General features: G+C 32.9%; 1 protein-coding gene across 1 annotated transcript; it reads right to left on the bottom strand.

Moving 5' to 3' along the window:
* Window positions 1–544: 544 nt before the first annotated feature.
* On the bottom strand, window positions 545–25,372 carry LOC148279359 (endoplasmic reticulum mannosyl-oligosaccharide 1,2-alpha-mannosidase-like). The gene is made up of 11 exons (XM_088230094.1): window positions 25,056–25,372; window positions 17,896–18,021; window positions 16,724–16,922; window positions 12,034–12,219; window positions 8,174–8,322; window positions 7,903–8,091; window positions 6,268–6,455; window positions 4,011–4,128; window positions 2,348–2,530; window positions 1,502–1,642; window positions 545–1,265 (listed from the first exon to the last, which is right to left on the bottom strand). Exons 1-11 carry the CDS (start codon window positions 25,137–25,139, stop codon window positions 1,047–1,049), a joined length of 1,782 nt encoding a protein of 593 aa, XP_088086220.1. The 5' UTR covers window positions 25,140–25,372; the 3' UTR covers window positions 545–1,046.
* Between the last annotated feature and the right edge of the window lie 888 nt (window positions 25,373–26,260).

Below are 26,260 nucleotides of genomic sequence, written 5' to 3'. Positions count from 1 at the left end.
AATCAACACAATTTCTCGCATCCATTTTACGTACCATAGCCTCCAGCACAAAGATAAATATTATGGTGAACAGCATCCTCTATAGTTTGGTCAACTTGTCCCCCTTTTTAGAATAGGCGCAATTAAACCCATCTTCCATTCCTTTGTCATAATGTCACAGGTCCAAATATTGTTTATTAATTTGTGCATAAGTGCTTCTAGAGCTGCCCCACCATTCTTGATTAGCTAAGTTGTTACCATATCAGATACGGATGCTTTGTTCATTTATAATTCCTCATATATATTTCTATAAAAATTTTCTGGTAAACTATTCCTTCCTATTTCCATTCTGACCAGGATTATGGTGGAGGAGTTTGCCGAAACAGTTTTTCCATCAATCCATGATATCCTCTTTCACCATGTGCAATTTCAATCTGCACTTTAATACACAGTCAGTCTGGGTTAATAGGTACATGTATGGCTCCGGAAGATTATGTAGAACTTTCTATAGTGTAATCTTTTACGACTTTCAAATTATCATTTAGCATATCCCCGTTCCCAGTAATTTTTCTTTTTTTTTTGTATGTGGGGCATTTTTTTCTTGAATTTTTTAATTAGAGTTGGGTGTTACCAAATGCATGAATTTTATAAAGTGAACAATTAAATTGACGTGACCCTGAATTATGAGATCTGCAATAAATAATATAATTGCTCTTAGAAATTTATGCACTCATTAATTTAATAAGTTTACTAACCATGGAGTTTTAATAAGAATGGTTACATTGAAAGTACATATATTACAACGATTTAAAACAAATTTACATTTACAAGTGTGAGTTTACAGCAGGATTCTTATCATGCATCATACAAGAATAACATTTATGTGATGCCCATTTATATCTAATAATGTATATAAGAACGGTACAAAAGACGTATAAAAAATGAGATAGGCCTGTTTTCCACCACATAATACATAGGTGGATTCGGGCAGTTATTTTAATTTCCCATTACAATATAATATCAGTTAATAGACATAAACGTCGCAACGACGTAACACTTTTCCAAATTCATGTGTCTCTTATTGGTACTATATGCGCCTCAGAATTTACAACGAATTTGCTCAAATCCAGTGTGTATTTGTCATCACTAAATAATAAATAACAATATTTAAGTGTTTCTCCTAGAAAGAAAGATTCCATCATATCACGAGGCCTTGTATTGTCTGCATTCTTCACGCTTCCAATGGAAGTGTATCCATTTTGCACACGTGTGTACTTCTCAAAAGCCTAGAAATAAAAAAATAAGGACATTGGAAATAAATATTAGGTAAGGACATATCTTCACATTTTAGGACTGCGATTAAAAATGTTATTTTTATCAGACATTTTGAAAGCATATGTTGAACTTCTCTACTATTTCTATCTACTGATGTATTTACGAAACTGACATACTGAGGTCTATTCAAAGTGATGCTATTGTTTTCATTATAAATTTACATTAAAGTACTTCATGATTACTATACCTGAAATATTTGCCAACCCCATGTTTGATAAGTGGTATTTCCTGTCAATTGGTACAAATACCACAAGCTTTCCAAGTACTCTGGCCTTAAAAGGTTATGAGCATCATTACTTTTGACATACATATCTGTGGAAACTTCATTCTGAAAGAAAGAAAAGTTTTTTTTAAAAAAAGTATATTCTACATCTATCGTTCCTTTGATAATCATTTTTCCACACATGTTGTTTATTTTTTCATTTCACACAAAAAAAGAAAAAGGGTCCATCAATAGTTTTTCCTTGCATTATTTTACCAAATTATTTTAATTATACGGCTTTTTATATCTAGAGAGAAAGAACATGTATTTTATCGGGTTGTGGTCCCGTGGCTAGTGTTTTGGACTCACAGACCAATGGTCCGTGGTTCGAATCTCACTCTACCCCAACTTGATTCCATTTTCTAATAGTGATTTATTTACAACTCGTTGAAAATGGCCCTCAAAATTAAATATTTGGATAAATCATACGAACGCAAATATTTATTTTAAAAATAAATAAATAAAAAAAACAGTTTGTCACCGCTGTCGGTTGCTGCGTCTTTCATTATTAGTTAAGACCTTCAAATACAATAAATAGAATGAAATAGCAATGTTCATTATTTTGACAATGTTAAATAACAGATATTACTGGCATAATGACAATTTGTACTCAACACAAAATTTTATTTTAAGATTTGATAAAAATTAGGATGTATTTAATTAATACCAATTTATGCACATAATTCATGACACAATATTTTCTGAGTGAAGAGATCTGATCAGTTTTATGATCCGTGTAATATGGACATTAAGATAAAATTAGTAACCTACCTGCAAATTAAAATAAGTAATCTCCGGTGCTAAAAAAGTTGGATGCATTGCGTAAGTCTGGTAACACGTTTGCATGAGATCTTCAGCAAGTTTCAGGTGCCAATCTGGCATCCCATTCTTAACACCTAATGCTAATGTCCCTGGAAGGTAGCATGTTAGATGATCCATTTTTGGTTTCAACTCCTATAAACATACAAATTTAAAGAAAACAAATTTATATATTAAATCTTAACCATCACCACAGTATATTTCATTAATTTTCTTTTCTATTTGTAAAGGAGATATGACTCGCCTACAGTCTGTATTAAACGCAGCAGTGAGACTTATTTTTGGAATCTCTTATGTTCAGTCATATCACTCCACTACATCGGGAATTGAGCTGGCTACGTTTAAGTTAATGCACAACTCGGCTCCGGAATATCTAAAATAACTATGCATTCCAGATGAACAAGCTAACAGACATGTTACGCTTAGATCAAGCGCATTAAATTTGGTAAACGCGCATTTGCGGTCACAGGCACTATGGCATGGAATGCTCTCCCAGCAAATGTGCAAAACTGCGAGAATGAAGTAATGTTTCCGACAAACTTAAGACCCACCTGTTCTCTAAATCATTTAGATTAATCCATAGCATGTGGTGGTAAAATAAACTGTTTTACTAAAAAACTTTACTCAAATTTTAACTCAAATAAAAGCCGATATTAACAGAATTACTTTGTAAAGCGCCTTTGAGGTATTACAAAAAGGGTGCTATATTAGTTATTCATAATAACAATAAAAAAAAATATTTCTGAGAATTTTTTTTATAAAAAGGAACTGCATTGAACATTGCCACACTATGATGCAGCTCAAGCACCTGGACGCATTTCGGCGCGGACCGCGCGGCAGTTCACATACAGAAAGAAATTATTTGATATTTTAGACAGTAATAATATTTTATTTTATAAATGTAACTATTCCCTATTCTATGTGCTTCAGTATGGCGATGACCACCACTGAAAGTGACAAATGCTAGTCTTTATTGTGATATACACATACAGAAGTCCCTATTCTGTGCACATATTAAGAGATCCCAGTAAGGAGCTAAGTTTTCAATTTCTGGGTAGCCATATTTTCAATGTTTTGTTTTGTATTTTTATAGGTAACTTCCTCATTTGTTTGTAAATGCATTAACAGATGCTGTGACTATCCCTTAGGTCAGACGGTTTCATGGATATACAGATTTACCATCGATGATATTATGTTTAGCAGGAATAAGGTTGTTTTTTGGATTTTTTGATTTCCTTGAATGTCACCTCAGTTGTTAATTTCCATGTATTTTGTAAATTCGTTATTCAAAAATAAAAGCAATAAATCATGTTGTGGTCCATACACACACTGGCTTAATTCAGGCTTGATAAATTGGACACCAAAATAAATCGGTATGTAATACATATTATATATTATTTATGTTCAAAGCATTAACTTTGGGGTCAAACATTTTTATTAATATTAGTAAATATTAGTATTTAACCACTTATTAACTTTTATTGTCTACAAGTTTCGAAACGTACCTTGACGAAAAGTCGGTAAGTGGTTAAATACTAACATTAACATATTATATACTTGTATATGGATTACAAATTCAAGTAACTGGAGTCAAATAAACAAAAAAAATATATACCTTCTGCATTTTACCACTAGATATAAGTTCTCCAAGGAAAACGTATTTATTAGGAGATGTTCGTCTGACTAGCAATTCTTGTACACCTTCAATAGCCAATATGAAATCATCGCGAAGACTAAAAAATATGACAATATTACTTATTAACACAAAAACATTTTTATGAAAATTGAAATACATACTTTGTAAAGATCTGGATTCTATCCAAGTCTTCTCTTTCTTGGTATCTAAATGTTAGAAGGGTTTTATAATATTGCAAATTGGATATGTAACTTCAACATTCACCTAATATGCACTTAATGGTGTATGTGGCATTGCATGTATTGATTGTTTGTTCCATAAAGACAAAATAATTGGTTTTATACTTTTATGCTTATGGAATTATGACACACAAGGGCTGTCCCAAAGGTACCTGCAAATTTGGACATGATAAAGCTGTGCATGAGATGGGTGCTACATTTGCTCACAATGAAACAAAAATGGCGTCATGAGAATGTTTCAATTGAGTGTTTAGCGATGTTTCACAGCAATAAAGCCGAGTTTTTGCGTTGATTCATAACCACGGATGAAACATGGGTCCACCACTTCACACCTGAGACCAAAAACAGTCAAAACAATGGACTGCAAGGGGAGAATCGGCTCCAAAAAAGACAAAGACAGTCCCATCTGCTGGCAAGGTTCCGGCATTAGTATTTCTGGATGTGCGTGGGATAATTTTTATTGATTATCTTTAAAAAGGAACAGCAAGTAAACAAACCAACGTAAACCAAGTAAGCAAACCAACGGGGAGAGTATTATGCAACTTTATTGCAGCGTTTGAGTGATGAAATCAAGAAAAAACGGCCGCATTTGGCAAAAAAGAAAGTGTTGTTTCATTGAGAAAATCCACCAGTTCACATATCCATTATCGCGATGGCCAAAATCAACAAGATAAAGTTCAAATTGCTTTCTCAGGCATCCTATCCGCCAGATTTAGCCCCCTTGGATTATTTTCTTTTTCCAAACATGAAAAAATGGCTCGGTGGTAAGAAGTTTGCCAAAAATGAAGAGGTGTAGTCTGGGAAAAGTGTATCGAGCTAAAAGAAGACTATGTTGAGAAATAAATATAATTTTTTCAAAATTTAGGTCTGGTACTTCTGGGACTTTCCTGGTATTATGGTGAAAAAAACCCTACTAAATAAATATTTCATAATAATCTTATCAGAAATATAATCCAGCACCTCTTGCATGGGTAGCTTAATGTACACCACAGGAAGGACAAAATCTGACTTCTTACATAAGTAATTTTTATCCAGTTTATTTTATTACGGTGCAACCATGTGTAATATAAATTTATTACATAAGTAAATATTATTTATTAACTACTCAATAATTCTGTTGCTTGGGTCTAAAAGGGCCAATTTATAGCTATTTTATTTATTTTTTCCACATAATAAACAATGATTAATGATAAAAATAATGTGATAATAGTAAAAATTGTGCCATTATAATAAACTGTTTGAGGTTTTTGAAACTATTTTCAATAAAAAAAACACTACCGCATAAGTGTATGTGTATATACGCCCGCACACTTTTTAAATACATACCGTAAAATCTCGTGTATAATATGCACTTTTTTCTCATTTAACACCGCAAAAATTAGGATAGAGTACAAAAAAAAATGTTTTTTCTTAGACGTTGTAGAATGGGTACTTTTGATATGGAATGAATTAGATCCGTCTATTATTAAACAAGGCTTCTTCAAATGTTGCATATCAAAAAATTTGGACGGGAGTGAGGACGACATATTATGGGATGGTGGACAGGTGTCATCAGGCGAGGATGATGATGGCGAAATTTAATACGACGGCAACAATAATTGTGAAATAGACTCAACAACAGCTGCATTCTAGTGATAGTGATTAAGACTGAGTTTTATTTCAGTTGCTTTTCTACCGAATGTGACTTTTTGTTCTTTTTATTAGAAATTTTTATATATTTGTATGTTAATAAATATTTATTGAATTTTTAAAATAAAATATTGAAAAGTTATGGGTGCATATTATATTCGAATTTAAAATTTTCGCAAAATCGAGTATGCGTATTATACACGAGTGCGTATTATAGTCGAGATTTTACGGTATGCGTATTTTTCAATTGACATCAACCCTCTACAAAATTATGCCAAAAAAAAATAAAATCCGACATTGGTCCTTTTAGACCGAAGAAACAGAATTATAAATTTTTAACATGCTAAATGAATGTGTGCAGCACTTACTAATCCAAAGTTTTTCCAGTCTGCAACCATTGTTTCAGTAAATATTCATAGTAGCTATCCCCTCTGGCTCCGAGAGTAATAGTAGAATATGTCACAAACTGGCCAGATATGGGGCTGATGAAGATAGGAACTAGACCGTGTGTTTTACTAAGCGAATGAACATGTTCGGAGACTTTAGATGCAACTTTCTGTCATGAAAAAATAATCATATTAAAAATAATTAGTTTTTTTCATTATATGTACGGGTATGTATGGGATAAACATAATTGTCAAAATTAAGAAAGGGGTGGTATGACGGTTTGAACTTTTTTAAGAACAGTTTAAAAATATTTACAGTGCATATATAGATAGATGCAGAAATGACATGATCAAGTCTAAAAAAATCTTGAGAGCAGATATAAAAACACAGCTGCATGAACAAGTCAAGTGTGAATGTAAACAGTCTATCATCTCTGCCTACACATACAGAGAAGTGGCGTGATGATTAAATATTTATCATCATCAAACTACAGCTTGCCTGCGGACCTAAGTCTCCTTGGCGGTGCCCACATAAAAGGAAATATTGCCAAACGAGAAAAGCTGCCCAAAGAAGCTCTCTGTAACTCTAGCTTGGCATCTTAGTGCTGAAAGAAGGCAATCCAGAAATACATAATATAGTTGGTGATACCGCAATATTGCATAACCTGTTTTTTTTTAAAGAAAACGTTTTACTGCAATAATTGCATTATAGGGACTAAGAGCTGTTAGTTTAAATTTATTGCTATTTTTACTTTAAATAATGACAGTTATTCTAATACTCCAGCAGTATTTCCGGTTGATTAAAGTCGTAATTAACAGAACGATTTTAAGGTTCTTCTGCCTAAAAATCAAATTGATAGTTATGCGGTATTGCAGTTTCACCGGCAATATGTACTTCAGTGGATTAAGGTAAAGAGAAAATTAGTTCTTTACTGACTGGGATTAAATTGATTGGACATCAATTTGCCGAAATGATTACAAATCTTTTTAAAAGTCTTAAAATTCATTTAAGAAGCAACCGGATCTGTATATCCAACAGGACCTATAAAAGAGCTACGGATAGTAGTGGGAAGCTCCATTCGGTATTCAAAGAGGAGACAAAAGGAACAAGACCATAGGATAGATGGATGGATGTGTTCAGAAGATTGATTAGGATATCCGCAGCAGCATGAAATAAAAAAAAACTGGGTAGTCCTGTGATCAGGGATAATTCGAGGAGTTTTTTTTAGGAAAAAAGAAAGGTTACCCGAGATTACCAAGAATCAAGAAAAACATTTAAGGAGAATTTTTTTCATATCCGATTGTGACATTTCTTCAGTTAGATGTAGACGGACGCCACTAATAAAACGCTTTCTTTTTTAACAGAAATTTGCAGATCGTCGCTGGACATTCAGATACAAAGGAGACAAGCCCGTTAGAACTGGGAGTGAAATCACCAAACTACACTGCAATTACAAATAGGATTTTTCGATTTTAACTACATATCATAAGCGTCCGCACTTTATTCCAATTTTTTGGATTGCATTGCAGCGTCCATCAACAAGACCACCAATCTAGAAAAACTCAATTTGCATCTGAACATCCATGAAAATCTAAGAAATTTAAAACACTAATTACCTCAAATCGAGGGTCATTTGATGATCTGGATAGGTCACGAAACTCAAGTTGTAGTGTTGTTACTTCAGAGGTCGAACTGTCAGGTGACCACTTGGGAGAATGAGCCTGTCTTGTAGCCAAGTTGACATCAGAGTATGGGATCCCTGACGGAGTCTCAAACGCTGGTAATAGACGCTCACCCAGATCAAACTAAAGACATAATATACACAATAAAACTAGTCTAAATCTAATAGAAATACAGAATAAGCACAGTAAAAAGGTGAATACTTACAGCTTTTTCTAAGAACATTTCATCACCAGAAAGGTGATAATTACTTAAAAGAGCACCAAGTACTCTGATTGTAACTTCAAATAGATTAACATCTTTGTTTACATCAAACGAAAGTTTAGTGGCTACCCATTCTTTGGCTTCTTTATATTCTACAAATAAATTTTAAACACAAAATTTAAACTTGCAAGCATATTTAAAAAAAAATTCAAAACTCAAATAAAATTACAATCATAAATTATTAAAAAATGCCCGCTTGATAAATAGATCTATTATATGCATTTCACCACTACGAAAAACATATTGTCATGACAGTGCCAAAATTTCATGATATCGAAGTTTAAAATTTAGATTAAATACCTCCACGATGCATCCTTAAAGATTGGCTTGGAAATGAATGTGGGGAAAACAAAAATTCCAGAGACCAACCCATGACGGAGTTACCATTGAGATAGTCGACGATATAGACACAAAATAAAGTTGGAGAAAGAGAACCATACTGCGGAAATACCACTGTGAATAAGCCTAAGCTGGGATGCTTTCGGCAAGTCAAAATATATATAATAAAGAGGTCCCTATAGACTGGAAAGCTCAAGTCTATAAGTCGTGTAATCTTGCCAGTGATGACGTATGGCCAGGGAACTATGTCCATCACTGTCGGAAACTCACAAAAGTTAAAGTGCATTCAGCGAGCAACAAAAAGACAAATTTTGGGTGCCAGTCTCAGTAGAATTAGAAATGAGGATATTAGACGCCGAACAAAGGTTACCGACATCACAGAAAGAACAGCAAAGCTAAAATGGCAGTGGGCACAGTGTCAGATGTTTGCCTGAAGTGAAGGCTTTGAAACAACAAAAGAGGCATAGGAAGGCCACAAAAAAGGTGGACATATGACATTGTCCAGTTTGCGGGTCGTTGATGACAGCAGATAGCCCAAGACAGAAAATATTGGAAGTGTTTAAAAGAAGCCTATGTCCAGTAGTGGAACGAATGTGGCTATGTAAGATAGGCTGGTGAACGCCCAATATGTATTTATAAATGTAAAATGTAATAAGTGGTACAAAGTATAAAGTATTATTGATATGTATAAACTTAATATGTATGTATAAAATATAACATGCGAATGTACTCATATATGTATATATGTGTGTATGTATGGTTATGAATACAAGTACCCCAACTCAACACAGATTTTCTAGCGAGTCGGGGCAAGTTCACAGGCATGGGTCATTCTTGATTGTGTCGCTATAAACTGTGTCTCTGTCCCTAATAAATGTATGTACAATGTTAATCATAAATAAACAAAATGAAATATCAATATAAATTTAAGATTTCATTAAAAAAACTGCATATTACTAAACCAACTTCAATTGCATTCATAATAATTGCCATTTTAGTATATGTATGTATAATATAATATATTATATTCTATTCATGGTATAGATAAAATATAAAACTGAAAATCAGATTTATTTATTTATTCATATAAAGATACATCATGTTTTTAAATAATGTATCCCTAACTCTATGAGGCCAAGAGCCCTGTGTTGGGTTGGGATACAACATCATGGAAAGTGGAAGGATGCATATTATAAAATATTAATTTGCGACTTTAGCATTGGCCAACAATATATTAAAAAGGGAAAAATAAAAATAACATTATCGATAGGGTTAGTTGTTAATACATAAAATAACATCTGAGATAAAAAAAACTCATCGCAAAAATGGTGTAAATTTATACATTTTAAAGGATCGCATTTGCATTTGTGGGGACCAGAGAATGTGTTGTTGTTTATAAGCGCAGTGCCCAGTGGACCTATATAAAGGCGCGCTACATGTCACTCTCCCTTCTCTGCCTCCGTCAGCATTTAGATCAATTCTTTCATTTACTTATTCTTTGAGGTTTTATTGATTGAATCCTATTTTAACAATGAATACTATGTAATAGATCTGAATGCTGGTGTCGCCCTTATACAAATCCATTGGGAACTGCGCACATAGAAAACAGCACATTCTCATCCCTTACTCTCTTCCTCCCCACACATATAAATAATATAATAAACAGTATGAAATTATTATTTATTATAAAATTCAAACAAAATTCAAATAATAACAAACAAATCATCACGCCATTTCTCCGTATGGGTAGGCAGAGAGGATAGAACGCCATATCACTTTGTCTTTGGATACATACCTCGCTTCCTCTACATTCATACATCTTCTCATGCACGCACGTCGATTATTCCTACTTTTGACATGTCCATCTTCAAGTATTTGATGGACTTGATCGTGCCATGTCTTTCTCGGCCTTCCTCGTTTTCTGCATCCATAAACATTCGCATCGTAGATCCTTTTAGCCGTTCTTTCTTTGGCCATTCACTCTACATGTCCAAACCAATGCGGCACCCTTTTCTTGATTCTGTCGATAATGCATATCTCAGCTTTACACAGTTCACGGATCTCGACATTTATGCACCTATCATACATCGTTTTACCACACATTCGCCTGAGGGATCGCATTTCAACAGCATTTAACCTACTTTCATCATCATTTTTCCAATTCCATACTTCGCTCCCATACATTATAAAATGAATAATAAATATAATTCATAATTTTTCATAACATAAAGTACTTTTTCTATAAAAATGAGAATAAAAGTAACAAATTAAAAGATATTGCAGTAATATATTACTTAATAGCAAGCTATTACTTAAAATAGCAAGTTTCAGTTGGTTAGTGATTTTTTTTATTGGAAGTTCATTGTAATTTATTATAGAAATAAAAGAAGAGTATTGTATTGTATATTTACATTATTTTTATGTTTGTGTAATTTTTATTATTCATTTTTCTTACTGGTTTTGTTGTTTATATACTTTATTGCAATTTGTAAATATGTCACTTGTTTTCGGCAGATATTATTATGTTTTGGTAAAGAGATGGCAACTCTAATATACCCGACCGCTGGTGTAGTAACACTGAAGCTCTGCTAGCCGCCATCTTGTCTCAGCAGACTCTGCCACTGGGTTTATTGTCGTAATGATTGTCTACTAAAATTACTGTCTCTCAAATTGTATTAAACCGTGTTATAAGAACAGTTTTATTCAATACCTAAATAACCTTTTAATATTTTATGATTTATGATTTACCCAAATATTTCTATATTGGGGCTATTTTTAACGAGTTGTAAATAACTCACTATTAGAAAATAGGAATCAAGTTGGGGTAGAGTGCGGTTTGGACCTCGGACCTCTGATCCGTGAGTCCGCAATACTAGCCACAGGACCACAACCCGATTCTGTTTTTGTGAAAAAAAAAAAAAAAATTATAATAAAGATACCAATCTTGAAGATATCGATGGTTGACAATGTCGACGGTTACTGTAAATCTGTGGATTTGAGTATCATTCTTCTTTTATTTCTGTAATGTTCAAAAACTGCTTCAAATAAATGTTACAATCGCATTCATAAAAAGTGGTATTTTCGCATTTCATTTATGTTTATCTATATACGGTGTTTCGCATTTTCATTTTATTATGAACGATATTCAAAACTGTGTAATGATGAAATAGATGTTTTATTTATTGAACCGGCATTAATTTTGTGGATTAATATGATTAAATATATTGAATTACACACATTGTTTTATTTAACACCTGTAGATGGAAAGATCTGTGCTTTCCGAAACTAGTAGAGCTTCAAAATAAACTCAAGTGGCCTTAAAACAAAGTGTTTAATTCAATTTATGAAATAGATGCATGACCAAAACTGGGATTTTTAACATGGGAAATTAGTGCCAATAAATTCATCAGTAAAATGCCTAAAATAGTTAAGGTTATCGGGGTAAAAAACTGGGGATAAGATACCTGCTGTCAGCCCCATGATGTAGGCAGTGTCGAGGCCATCTATTAAGGTCAAACCCAATGAGAACCAATCATTATAACCACCGGTTATTGGCTTCAAGTGATCATGTCCCCAAGCAAACTTCTTGTACCCCGACCAAGCGTGCTGAAATGCTTCCACCACTGCCTGCTGTCTTGAGTTACTTGGTCCTATAATAAACAATCATTTATATCATACTTTCATGTAATTCTTAGGTTAGTTTATATTACTGTCTAGTAATAATTTATCTTTTTTAACACATGTCCTAATTACATGAGACTACAAGTCCGTTTAGTTGTGACAGATGTGATCAAAAGTGGAAACACATTGGAAAAAACATTTAGGTATATAAAGACGAATATTATAGCCAAATTATTAGGGACAGCACACATTTCATGTATATACAAGGGGCGTTCAATATATTTTCTGTATTGATATGAAGGAGTGCAAGTATGAATGAATGGTTAATTATCTCATTATATTACACTAATTGGTAGTATAAGTACCGAGTTTCATAACAAACGGATCATTAGTCATTGAGTAGCTGTCCCCGAAACACAAACAAGATGAGTCATTTTGCAAAGTTAAACAAACTCGAGTACCGTGCCGTTATAAAATTCCTCACTAAACAAGGAAAAAATCAAAAAACCATCCTCAAAGAGATGTCAGAAGTTTGCGGGGAGTCTGCTCCTTTATAACTGAAAGTTCAAAAGTGGTCCAGTGAATTTAAGAGGGGCAGAGAGAGAGCATAGAAGACGACGAGCGATCCGATCGGCCAATCGAGGCCAGTAAGTAAAGAAGAAAATGTGAAGAAAATAGAAAATTTTATATGGGAGGATGCCAGAATGAAGGTGAAAAGGATAGCCGAGATTACTAGCCTATCCATTAGTACCATTGTTTCTATTTTACATGACCGCCTGCACATATCAAAAGTCAGTGCAAGATGGATACCGAGATTCCTAAGGCAACTCCAAAAATCTCACTGCATACTAAGCTGCAAAGGGTTTTTGGAGCTCTGTGGTGAAAATTCTAAAGAAACTATTGACAAAATTGTTACTGGGGATGAAACCTGGTTTCATCACTATGATTCTGAGAGTAAGCAGAAGTCCATGTAGTGGCCCCGAAAAGGTACAGAGCACCCACAGAAGTTCAAGGTGACAATCCGCAGGGAAGGTCATGGCTACAATTTTCTGGGATTCCCAGGGAATTTTGCTGATAGGTTACAAGAAAAAGGGCATCAATATCACCGGGGAATACTACTTTGGCATCCTTTATCAATTGAGGAAGGGGATCAAAGAGAATAGGCGAGGGAAATTGGCCAGAGGGATCCTGCTCCTCCACGACAATGCACCGGTGCACAAGGCTCAAGTTGCAAAGGCTGCAGTTCGTGAATGTGGTTTCGCAGAAGTCAATCACCCACCGTATGGTCCAGACCTGGCACCAGGGTCCAAATGTCATAGCGAATAAATGTTCAGCGAAGAAGTGCTGTGGCAAATAAGTCGCTGGCGGTGAATTGCCTCTGCAAAGAAAAGCCCGCGAACAAATGTCTTGCGAACAACTGTTGGCGAACAAATTTCCGGGAACCATGAAATTGCCGTTATGTACAGAATAATTATTTATTGCATGAATGTCATATTGAATTAATAAAAATAAAAAATAAAAATATTATCTCATATTATTTTTGCTATTCAATCTATTCATCAATGGTCTAAAAATATTTTTCTTACTTCATCAATTTGGCTGTTCACTGGCGACACTAAGATTCTCAAACAGATTGCCAACCCTTTCCGATTGTTCACTATTACAATCTTATTGACTGTTTTTTAGCAGCACCTGGTGCTCATCCAATAATCTACATCTCAACTTAAGTAAGTGCAAGGTTATGAGATTTTTTCATCTGGAAAATCCAATCATACACGACTACTCACTGAACGATGAAATATTATCATCAGTGTCTAGTATACGAGATTTAGGTATCATACTTGACACTAAACTTTCTTTTACAATTCATATATTGAACATGTTATAAATAAATTCTTAAAACTCTTTGGATTTATTAACAGAAGCACAACTGACTTAAAAAATATCAATACTCTTAAAACTCTCTTCTATTCCCTAGTTCTACCGCACCTAGAGTATTCCTCTGTTATCTGGTCTCCATATTATGATGTTCAGATCAAAAATATTTAATAGGTTCAACATCGATTTTTGAGAAAGATAGGCTGGAGTTTGGGGCTTATCCAGAAACCAATATATGTATAATGAGTTAGAAACAAGCTTAAATATATCTTCTCTTCAAGACCATTGAAATAAATCCGACCTTCTAGTCCTATTTAAAATTCTCAACTCACTCTTTGATGCGCCTGAACTACTGAGCTCAATAAAATTAAATATCCCAACTAGAAACCTCAGACAAAACTTACTCTTTCATACCGATAACCATAGAACTAACTATGGTTTTCATTCCCCTATGCCCAGAATTCTTAGGTCTGGCAGCAAACATACCAGTCTTGATTTCTTTGATAACACGTTGTCTTCTTTCAAACAATCACTGAATCAAATTGAATTATAAACACTTCTCTCCCGCTTCCACTTCCACCAAGTCTACTATATATACCATTGAGTCTTTCTACTTTCTTTTATAATAATTTTATATGTATACATGTGTCCTTAAAAATGCCCATTGGGCATATATATAAATAAATATTGTATTGAATTTTTAATTTTTTTATTTTTATATGGGAAACCAACAGTTCTACTCATTATACGTATATTGGTATTTTATGTTCTGTATGTTTTGTATTGTTGTTCTGTATTATTGTATGTTCTGCAATATTCAGTCGGTTAAAAGTTATTTGGATTTTTAAGACATTTTAGTAAAAATTCGATTTTGGGCTGGATGTCCCTAATGTAGCCAAACCATTAAGTCTACAATCGTATTTTTTTTCTAAGTAGCTCAATAGTAGGTCTTTTATTCTACAATACAGTTTTGAGTTGTTTTATGATTTAACCCAATCCCAGCGGGAACTATCTTTAGACAGTCTGAAAAATCGTGCCCATACGCGGCAACTGTTTTTAGACATTTTCGACTTTACAGGATGATACTCTGATAAATACACGATAGATGGCCAAAAAGTTTGTATCGAAATATTCCCTGAACATTTGTTGATGATTGACATCTCTGAATAACTCCTAGGATTATATTTGTTTATATTATAAAAGATTTAAATCAGAGCGGGCAAAAAAATGACCCAGCAGTTTTAAAATTCCCGCTCGGCAATGACCTTGCGCCGTATCTCGAGTGTCGTATTTCGTTATCTTTATAGAACTGTGCGTTGATAGTGTTATTGAAAATCTTGTGTTACTGTTGTACTGAAAACATGTAAGAATTATATTTGTAATAATAACGACTTTAAATAAAAACTACTATATTAATTACATCAAAAACCTCATTTTGTATAGTTCGTGTTTTGTTTTTCTAAAAATATACATTATTTAAAAAATAATCATAATATCTCAATATGTCAAACCGACGAAAATGATAAGTAGATTTGTGAAGGACAGATTTTAAAGTAAGCTAGAATAGTCTTTCATTTTGAAAACGATATTCGAAATAATGTTGTTTCTATATATGCCACGGAAAACTCCGATATTAACCGACGATAAATTCACTTTTATTATTTTATATGTAGAATCCTAAAATTATAAGTATAATTATTTTTATTTTAACAATAAAAACAACATAAATATGAGTTTCGCTCCTCGCGCATCTTAAAATTTGAACCAATGCGATGTTAAAAAAGTAAATAAATCAATATTAGGACATAATATTAAATGAATTTTGAATGATTATTGATGTAATTTCTTTGTATACACATAAAAACTTATTTGATTATTGAAGTTCAATTTGGGAAGATAACTAAACGATAAATTATACGGATAAATGCCTTTGTCTCTTATAACTAGACGATTTAAAAATCTCATCCGTGATATTTAGCGCTTGAAAATATTCCGCCGCGTACGGGTGTCGACAAACGTAATCTATGCTTAGCGGTGAAAGAGCTAATTTCAAAAAAAAAAATCTTTACAAAAAAATCTGCAAACTTCATTTTTCAACAAACTTTTAAGGGCGTTTATTCTGCTCATTGGGTACCCACTTCTCAAACTTTTTTACTTTGCCGGCTTTGTGTAAATTACTTAATATTGTTTTTTTTATTTATTGTTTATTTACTAATTTATTTTGAAAGCTGCTGCTACCTCAGTTGTAGTTTGAGATTGAGATTCCACTATCACTTTTGATTCCTTACCTTCAAATCTAGTCTTCAATCTTCTACAGTGTTCATTTTTGGAATAGAAAAAACGAAAACAATAAAAATCCCAAAATTTCATAGTTGAGCACCTAATATGTATATTTTTTTTTACAAGGCTTTGCTTTTAATGTTTAAAATTTCACATTGCTATGACTTACCGTTAGTGGGTTTATATTTATACCGAAGAAAGCTGAGAATAATTTGGCTTGAAAATAACATAAATTATACAAAAATTGCATCTTAAATGTTGTGTTCAAATTTCACACCGATTCAACTTACCATTTTGAAGGAGTTGTTAAAATGAACAAACACACATTTTTTCGTTTTATAGTATCGATACAAGAGAATAAATCGATGTACATACCACTAAAGTGAATTCCAGATAAGTGGGAATCAGGTTCATCAATCTGTTGTTGTCGTATAACACCTGGATTGACGTCACGTATGATTTTATTACTCTCATCGTGATTACCACTATCATTATTCTCATCCGGGTATATTTCTCTAAAATTATCTATATGGTTCTTCAAGGGTAAACTGTCAACAACATTATTCACAGGATCCTAAAAAGTACATATAAAATTAAAAGTATCAATTCAAAGTAAATATTTGGAACTAAATTTGTTACAGAGAGAGAAAACATTTTAGAGAAGGATATATGGAAGTCTAGGCATTTACAGGGCTTATGACCTGTCATTGGCTGATTTAAGTGGCCACTTTACACACTGTGTAACATTCACCATTCTGCCTATGTATAAACATTCACATTTCTTCAAATTTTCCTGTAAATACCCAGCCGTCTACATTCAAGGCACACGAAAATAATGTGGTAGTGTATTGTACGGTTGAGTTTTGATAAAAATTGACTCGTTAATATTCACAAATATAATATATTCTTGAATACCGATGCGCCAATTGAAAAATAACAGAAATGTTATGAATTTTCTAGTCTTCACTTAGAAATATCTATAGGAGATTGGCAGAAATCAAGTGTTGAGTCTGGCCAAGTAGGAAAAAGTGGACACAAATGAGGTACTACTTTTTGGACCAAAAGGAAAATCCAGCACATTCCTAAAAAAAACATTAATCAACTCCAGAAGATTAATAAAATCATGTTGGAAGCGTCTAGAGTTATCAACTCGGACACCACTCAAAGAGGGTTGAATAAATGTTTTTTTAAAAAATACTATTCATTATTTCTATAACATGTCCAAATTACAGAGATTTAAATTACTATTGCCAAATAATATTTTACATTTTGAGAAATTTGCAGTTCTCCTTTCTTAGCTGGTTGCAATGAAATTAAATTTAAATAAAAGTTTTTATATGTCAAAACGAGTTGCATAAAAAAGCTATGCATTTTGCTCATTTTAATGAAAAACTTACTTTCATTTAAATTCAGTATTTTTTTTTTCTGAAAACTAAATTAATAATATAAAATAAGTAAATGGCACATCATAACAAGACACAACGATTAATTGTTGTTAGAATGCTTTTCATTCAATCGCTTAGTCATTTTAAATTAAAGTGACTTACCTCATTACTATTTGAACTGGATTCATGAATATCATTAAATCTTTCTGATACTACTAAATAAATGACAGTAATCAGTAGTAATACATAAATTACACTGCGTTGAAGCCGAGACAGTTGATTCCACCACTAGAAAAAAAGATATTTAAGAACAAACATAACAACATAAAAAATATAACATAATTAAACATTTCAGAATAAATTTTATATCTTTCAATATCTGCTTCTAAAAAGCCATCTATCACGTTTTTTTTTTACTAGGTATCCATCCTGAGGATAATATCTGCCAGGGGTAAAATGTAAAAAGGCAAAAAGGAATATAATTGTGTAAAAATGAAAAAAGAAAAAAAAAAATTAAAAAATCTCATTTTCTGACATGAATCTTCCTATATGATTGATAATTTCAGGATCAGGGATGGAGGAGTGATGATATGTTAATAGGGTAAGTTTATTTTTTTAAGGAGGAGTAGATACTATATCTGTCTCTTAATGGACAGCCAAAGAAAATGTGATCTGGAGTCTCGTGATTCTGACTACATTCACACCATGGACTTCCCACAACATTAAATTTTTAACACATAGCTATTAGTGCTACATTGACCAATACCTACTAATGTTAGAGATCAATTTCTTAGACAGGTTTGTTGAATGGAACCAAGGAGAGTTAAAATTTTTCTCTTGAACACTTTTATAGAATACTCCCTTACATCTGGAAGTCAATTCCCACTGAGCATTCCATCAACTTTTTACCTCGTTCTGAATTCGAGGGAAATAAGGACGGACTATCATCTCCTAATCATGACAATGTATGTTAAAAAGTATAGGACAAAGGACAGAATCCTTTGGAAGATCTTTCCATATTAGTCTTTTGATTGTGCGTTCAACTCCGGAAACATAAATCATTCTTTCCATCAGTGAATAAAAATTTAAAAGAGTTTGGATAGAGGGATACTGTTTTTAGCTGCTGCTAAAACAATGTCCAGTAATGCTGAGAAGGTGTCACGGGTATCGCGGGAGTCAGACAAGTGATAATTTTGGAGTTTCCTTTTCAAGATACTCAGAGAAGGCAAGCCAGTCCCCTTTTCTAATGTTGTATTTGCTTTTCAAGTTTATCACTATTCTTTTGGTACTAGGAGAAAATAAAATAATTATAGGAAAATTATCGCTCGCATGACTGTCACTCAGTATTGCCCATGAAGAAGCTATTGCAATTTGCGGGGAGCAAAGTGACAAATCTAATTGCACTGGCATTTTGATTAGGAAGGCCTAGCCTAGTAGCTGATCCATCATTGAAAATGCAGAAATCGTAGGAGTCAATTAAGGAATTTATTTAATTACCAGATCTGTCAATATAAGAAAAAAACCACTACGTAGAGTGTGAATTGAAGTCTCCGAGGACATAATAATGGGATTTAGATAGTAACAGCATTAACACATTCCAAAATTGGGTATCAAGTTCACAGCGAGGTGGAAGATAAGCTGATACGAATGATATTCCATTAATTGATGCAGAATTCAGAATGAGAAGGAAGCGAGATTTCAGAAAAGGATAGCAAAGAGTGTATAAATAGAGCGACTTCTGCTCTTGCATCCTCACGATCTTCTCTGATACAAAAATAGCCGGGGATAGAGAAGTTTAAACTTGGAAATAACCACATTCCTGATATGGCAGCTAATTTACGGTATATTATTTTAGGATATACTTAATTCTATTTTGTTGGCTACAGCACTTCTGCTTTTCCATTGGAGCATGTTAAAATCATTTTTATTAAAGTAATGTTTTCTGACGTATTATTTCTAAATGGGCGTGGACCCATTTTCAGAAATAAAATTAGAGGCTGGCAATTAATCGAGCAGCGCAGGACGGTAAAGAATTTTGAGATGATAGCAATTCAATTAACATTGTTATCATTATCTTGAAGAAATTGTTATTTTCAGAACAAACAGTTTTCCCTAACTTGCCTTTTTGGGAACATTGCGAGGTTCGGACACGAATGAGTTATTGGGGAGGGCACCTCCATTGGGAGCTGACGACCACTCCGTCTCGTTGGGATATAAAAGACAAGCATTGTGTTCTGATTGATTTTAGCCTAGGACTCTAGGTGTTTTTGGGGTTTTAAATCTAAATTTAGAATGTGGGAGAGGATTCGAGCTAATAGGAGAGGAAGGAGGGGCTGAAAAAACAGATTTTGAAGCAATTTCAGCACATGAAGATTTGGTCTCATGGTGTACCTTAGATGCTTGAAAGAATGACATTTTTGAGAAGCCATCATATGTTTTATAGCCTTTTGGTGCGCAAATTTGGAACATTCCAAACTAATTGCCCTCTAGGCACCATTGCAGTTCAAACACTTTGTGTCACATGAAGTGCAATTCTCGGGAAAATGTTTTTCCTCACATTTAAAGCATTGAAGAGGGGATTGACAGGTAGATTTTGTGTGACCGAACTTGCAGCAATGAAAACATTGTATTGATGTGTAGAAATATGTTTCTACCGGAAAGGAACAGTAAAATAAATATATATTTTTGGGAAGAATTTGTCCCCCAAAAGTAATCACAATCAACAATATTTTGAGTTTGTCCAAATTTTTGTAGACAAGGACTGGATTCAACTCCCTGGGGAGCTGTTTATATTTATATACAAAAATTTGGACAAACTCAAAATATTGTTGATAAATTACCTGGTCCATGAAGAAGTATAGAAATTGAAAAAATTATATTTTCAGGCGTTGCCTAGTATGTAGGTGAAATAATTCAATTAGATGAATCTCACCCGCATAAATAAAGGTTTCAGCTCTTTAACTTCACAAACATCAACTAGATGAAAGAATTGAAGGAATATAGATGTTCAAATATAGGCAGAATGGTGAATGTTACACAGTGTGTAAAGTGGCCACTTAAACCAGCCATTGACAGGTCATAAGCCCTGTAGATGCCTAGACTTCTATATTACCTTCTCTTAAATGTTCTTCATCTCTGTTGTAAAATGTTAATCACAATCGTTTGAGAGGATTCCCATGTTGGGGTCTCCGTCGACTTTTCCTTATAATTAAGACGTCTAATTTTAGGGCTTGAGTGATGTAAGGAAGTAATTATTTCCTCACATGTAACACTTGTGGATATCCCGCTCACAAGGCCCATCCTACTAATGTTGAATGTCGGAATGGATGCTTTATAAGCGGCATTCGATTATGTACCAATGTTTTTCATAAATGAATTTGCACTTGACCCATAGAGAAAGCCGTTGATGTTTTCAAAACTTTTTTTAAATGGGAATTTTCTAAATCCATAGGGTGATTCGGTCTACCTTTACATTGCTGAACATGGACAATGAAAGGTCCATTTGATTTATTTATATAGAAATTTACACGGGTAGAGTAATTTTGGGAGGAGGGATTAGGAGAAATATGGTTAGAAGTAGAGAGAAAGATGTTTTCCTGAGGAATGTAAGTAGAAGAAGAAGGATGAACACTCACCGCCTTTGCAGGCGGGAGTGTCTCCTCAAATGATTCAGCCTTCAAAAGACGCTTGTTTCTTGCTTTTGATGAATGTAAAATAGGTGAGGTTATACCACTGGCATCCTCTTCAGCCAATCCTGTTGCCATTGCATCTAGAGGATCAGGAGGTTTCTCCCCATCCTCCATATTACAGGACAGGAATTAACAGACAAAAAAAGAAGAAAAAAAAGGATAAAACAAAAATGGTTTTTTTAAGAGAAACACTAAGTATGGTTATTATTGTAAGTTTTTGTCAAATAGGACTAACCAACAACTAATACAAAATAACTGTAGTAATTAAGAAAACACTGATAATAACTACACTTATTACTGAAAAATGTCGAATAATAAAAACTACTTAATCTTACACAATTGGATAGATAAACACAAACATTTGACAAAATTACACTAAATAAACTGGGAGCAATTTGACAGGTGATCTATTCTTAAGTCTAACCTACAATCGAATCCGTCACTTAGTTAAGAGCAATATGGAGTTTGACATTATACCTATACATATACAAAATGATTACCAGTTTCACATAAAACATCATTATTTCATTTTAAGTTTCAAAATAATTTTCTTGCAATACAAAAGAATAATATAAAATAAATATAAGTACTTTGGACAAAAATCCACCCACATATTTTCATATGCTCCAAATTGCACGGTATATTTTCACATTGCTGATTTGTCTTATCAAGTGAACTGACTTATGTAAAACATATGGCTGGTGAAGCTAACAGTAATGTATACTTACTTAAATCTAGACTGTTTTTCTCTAATAGTGCAATAGAATTGTACATTTACCAATTACATTTGCCAATTAAGTAATATTACCAAGATAGTATGTAAGCTATAGACACCATAACTGATACAATGTTGTTACTTTTTGTATTTTCCTAACTTTTAATTTATTTACTTTTTTTTTTTTGACTGACTAAGAAGACTCGAGTGTAAGAAATATCTTGTGGCAATAAGTCCATTATTTAACTGTGTTTACCTTTGTTTGATTTAAGAATATTTTATTTTTTTTGTATTTATCACATTGGATATATTATGGCTTGTAAAGATTTTTAATTATAATTATTAATTATTATAATTATCCCGAAAAAATATATCATCCATCAGGAAAATTCTTATTGCCAAACGACAAAACTAATTAACTACCTAGCTTATTTTTCCCTAATAACAGTGATCAAAATAAACTGTGGCTGGCTGGATTGGTGGTCTTCGGCCTGCGAGCCGTAGTTTGAAGACCCCTGCAATATTTGCTATACCTTAAATGTAGCTAGTATAGTAATAACATGACTATTTATTATACATCACTGCATACACTTACAAAATTAGACAATATTATTTTAGCTTAGTATAATATCACTCTTTGATTAAAATATTACCTACATTGTATCTATATATAACTAAATGTGAGATCAGTGTGAACCGAGACATTCCGAATCAGGTAGAAGAATTTGTGTATCTGGGAAGAGAACGGTGCAATGAAATCTACTTTGGCAAACAAATGTTTATCGCAGGAGGCAAAACTAGCAGTTCACAATGGAGTTCTAGTGCCAACTCTAATGTAAGGGAGTGCAGTATGGAATTGGAAAAATAATTATGACAGTATGGTAAATGCTGTCGAAATGCGATCCCTCAGGCGAATGTGACGTAAAACGATGTATGATAGGTGCACAAATGTCGTGATCCGTGAACTGTGTAAGGCTGAGACATGCATTATCGACAGAATCAAGAAAAGGGTGCTGCGTTGGTTTGGACATGTAGAGCAAATGAACAGCGAAAGAACGGCTAAAAGGATCTACGATGTGAACGTTGATGGATGCAGAAAATAAGGAAGACCGAGAAAGACATGGCACGATCAAGTCCATCAAATACTTGAAGATGGACATGTCAAGAGTAGGAATAATCGGCATGCGTGCATGAGAAGATGTATGAATGTAGAGGAAGCGAGGTCTGTATGCAAAGACAAAGTGATATGGCGTTCTATTCTCTCTGCCTACCCCTACGGGCAACGGCGTGATGGTTTGTTGTTGTCGTTGTATCTCTTTAGTGAAGTTCAGACATTTTTATTTCAGTAAAAACATCACAGAATTAATTAGTAAAAATGTGACTTTGGACTGTCACCTCCTAACACTATCATGTGTAAAAACAAATTTAAATATTAAGTACAGTAAAAAATTTAAGATTTGATTCTATGTATGGATAAATAAGGACAGGGCGACCATGATTTATAATGCAGATTTTTATAATGACAAGAAAAACACGACATGTTCAAGATTAACAAATGCTTGAAATTAGACACACATAAGAAGCTACATAAATGTAGAGAAAAAATGTAATGTTTGTAAAGTATATCCTTTGAAATATCTGCTGTTCTCATAAGGAAACGTAGTTATATAAACACACAATATTGTGTTTTTACATTGTAATGCCCGGTTGTTCGATCATTAGTAAAAAGTAGAGACCGGATTATATGCTATTGCATATTTAGCTAAAAACCTGTTGATGGGGCATATTTGTGCCATATTTGTGGCATATAATATCACTCTTTGCTCTATGAGCCCTCTACGCTCTTAGCAGCCGCGTGGATTATGTCTAAACAATTGAGCACAGTTAATGAGGAAGTTCAGTGCTACAGGAAATTGGATCCAAAAATTGTTTTTTTTCGGGCGGTAAAAATTAGAGCATTAAACTGTACAGTGGAAAATCTATGAAAAATAAAATTATATTTTAATAAAAGCGAACTACTTTGAACATCACTAGTTCTTTCGAATCAACCAATGATAGTGTTGTGATAGATTTCCGATTTATGGAAAGCCAATTCACCAATCAGTAGAACTCAACGAAGCGAATATGTGACTGCGCATGCATAATTTGGAAATTATAAAACTTTAAAAATCATAGTGCTGATAAAATAGGTTAAACATTCATTCTCAATTTATAAAAAAAGTTTGACTGATAGAAGACACAACCTTACATCAAATAATTTAGAAAAATACATTATTATTAACATTGATAAAAACAAAGATTGTTAGTAAAAATAAAAAAAATAAGCGTATTTAAAATAGAAATATGTTGCATGTTATCACAATTTACTTGCATATTTTCAGCATTTTTCGTGCATATTTCAGCCTTTTTATACTGCATAAAATCCTGTTTTTAGTAATAAGTAGTTAAAAATCACATAGCAAAAATCAGTGGATTTTCTTTATTGTAATATAGTAAATGATTCTTTGGTGTTGGCTTCACCACAAAAAGGTTAATCCATGTATAATAATATAATAGTAATATTAAAATACGACAATGGTCCCCTTGCAACAATTATTGTTGAAAAAAAAATTTTTTGGCCAAATACTTTCTAACAATACAGCATTTCCTAGTAATAACAGTAATTTTGACTTATGAATGGTATAATTAATTTATTAACCTTGGATCGTCAATGCAATCCTTGACACACAAGAAAATCAATAAAAGTCTAGGATTTCAAGTTACAATAATGATTTTGTATATTAAATGCAAATGGGGTGGCAAATTTAAAATAAGCCTACTAAAGTTTTTTTTTCAGCCGGGAATCAAAGGCAGTCGTGAGAATCGATAGGATTAGAATTATTTCATTTTAATGTAAAATCCCATTATTGAATACTGACCCTCCAAAGGCTCCGTCGACTTGCGGTATCCTCATTGACAGGCAGGAACAATGATACATCTGGCTTATTGTTTCCTCCGTACATAATAATATTATGTATTATTATAAAAACAGCTTAATATTATTTAAAACATAGTCTTCACGAGAATCGCATAATAAATTTGATTGAAAACTAGTCGGCTCTTCTGATTTTAAATTTGTTCGATTTCTTTGGTTTAAAGCTCCGTAAGTAGCGATAAAAGATAAAAAGTATAAAAGGTCGTCAAAACCGAAACAGACAGATACGCTAAAGCATAGATAGGAGATTGCAAAGAATGCAAAGAAGAGATCAATCAAATTTTCATAGACAAAAACGTCTGAACTACAGACCCACAGACAATTTATATTTTTCATAAATTTACGAGCTGTATTTCAACAAATTTCAATAATATTATTTTATGTTATTCTTGTACTTATGTTTTTGCTGTCTATTGTTTGTCTATATTTATGTTGTTCTTATATATGTTTATTGTAAATGAATGCAACTTATTTTTGGCTGATGTTAATAAAGAAAAAAACAGGGCCCACTTTATTTCGAAATGCGATTTTCAAAATTATATTGAATGTCAGTTTATATTGATTTAGTATTACCAAAAATCCAAATAAAAGAAATAAATGGGTAAAAATTATGAGGAGTTTTAGGAAATAATCTGATAGGGATCCATAAAAAAATAATTTTGTTTGTAAAAATTCCAAAATATTTTTTTTTGTACCCAAAAAAATTACATCTTTCCAATTGTTTGTGTATACATTATCGGCGAATGCAGCTTTGGCGAATGATGAAAAACAACATTTACGCTCTTTACTTATTTTCTACTTCATAAATTGAAGATTTTAAGGGCTATAAATGTGCTAATGGCAAAGGTCTACATTTCGCTGAAAACCCCACATAAATCGGTAAAGTGCACTGCCTTATATATATATATATATATATAGAAGATTATAGAAAACGTGTATTATATTATTATATATAACTTTACACTATATACCCAAGGAGTTTTTAGAAAAACTCATTTAGGGACAAGCATTTAACGATATTTATTTATAGATGTATATAATCGTGCAAAAACAGAATAACAATTATTTACATTAACGAATATTCACCGATTACGTTCTATTAATAATATTACTGATACCTTCTAGCATCGTATTTACATTTCGTAGATT

Source organism: Micrasema longulum, unplaced genomic scaffold, assembly GCF_059751315.1.
Source record: "Micrasema longulum isolate JH-2025_06_02 unplaced genomic scaffold, ASM5975131v1 h1tg000730l, whole genome shotgun sequence".
NCBI lineage: Eukaryota > Metazoa > Arthropoda > Insecta > Trichoptera > Brachycentridae > Micrasema > Micrasema longulum.
The sequence above is the reverse complement of the archived record's forward strand: the minus strand, read 5'-3'. Positions and strand labels throughout refer to the sequence as shown.

What these genes read in the sequence shown, in the direction of transcription:
- LOC148279359 (XM_088230094.1), bottom strand. Translation starts at nt 25,139, where the DNA reads ATGTACGGAGGAAACAATAAGCCAGATGTATCATTGTTCCTGCCTGTC. An exon ending in CTAGTGGTAAAATGCAGAAG is followed by an intron (nt 2,531 to 4,010) that starts GTATATATTTTT and finishes GTATGTTTATAG; the next exon opens with GAGTTGAAACCAAAAATGGA. An exon ending in GGGGTTGGCAAATATTTCAG is followed by an intron (nt 1,266 to 1,501) that starts GTATAGTAATCA and finishes TTTTATTTCTAG; the next exon opens with GCTTTTGAGAAGTACACACG.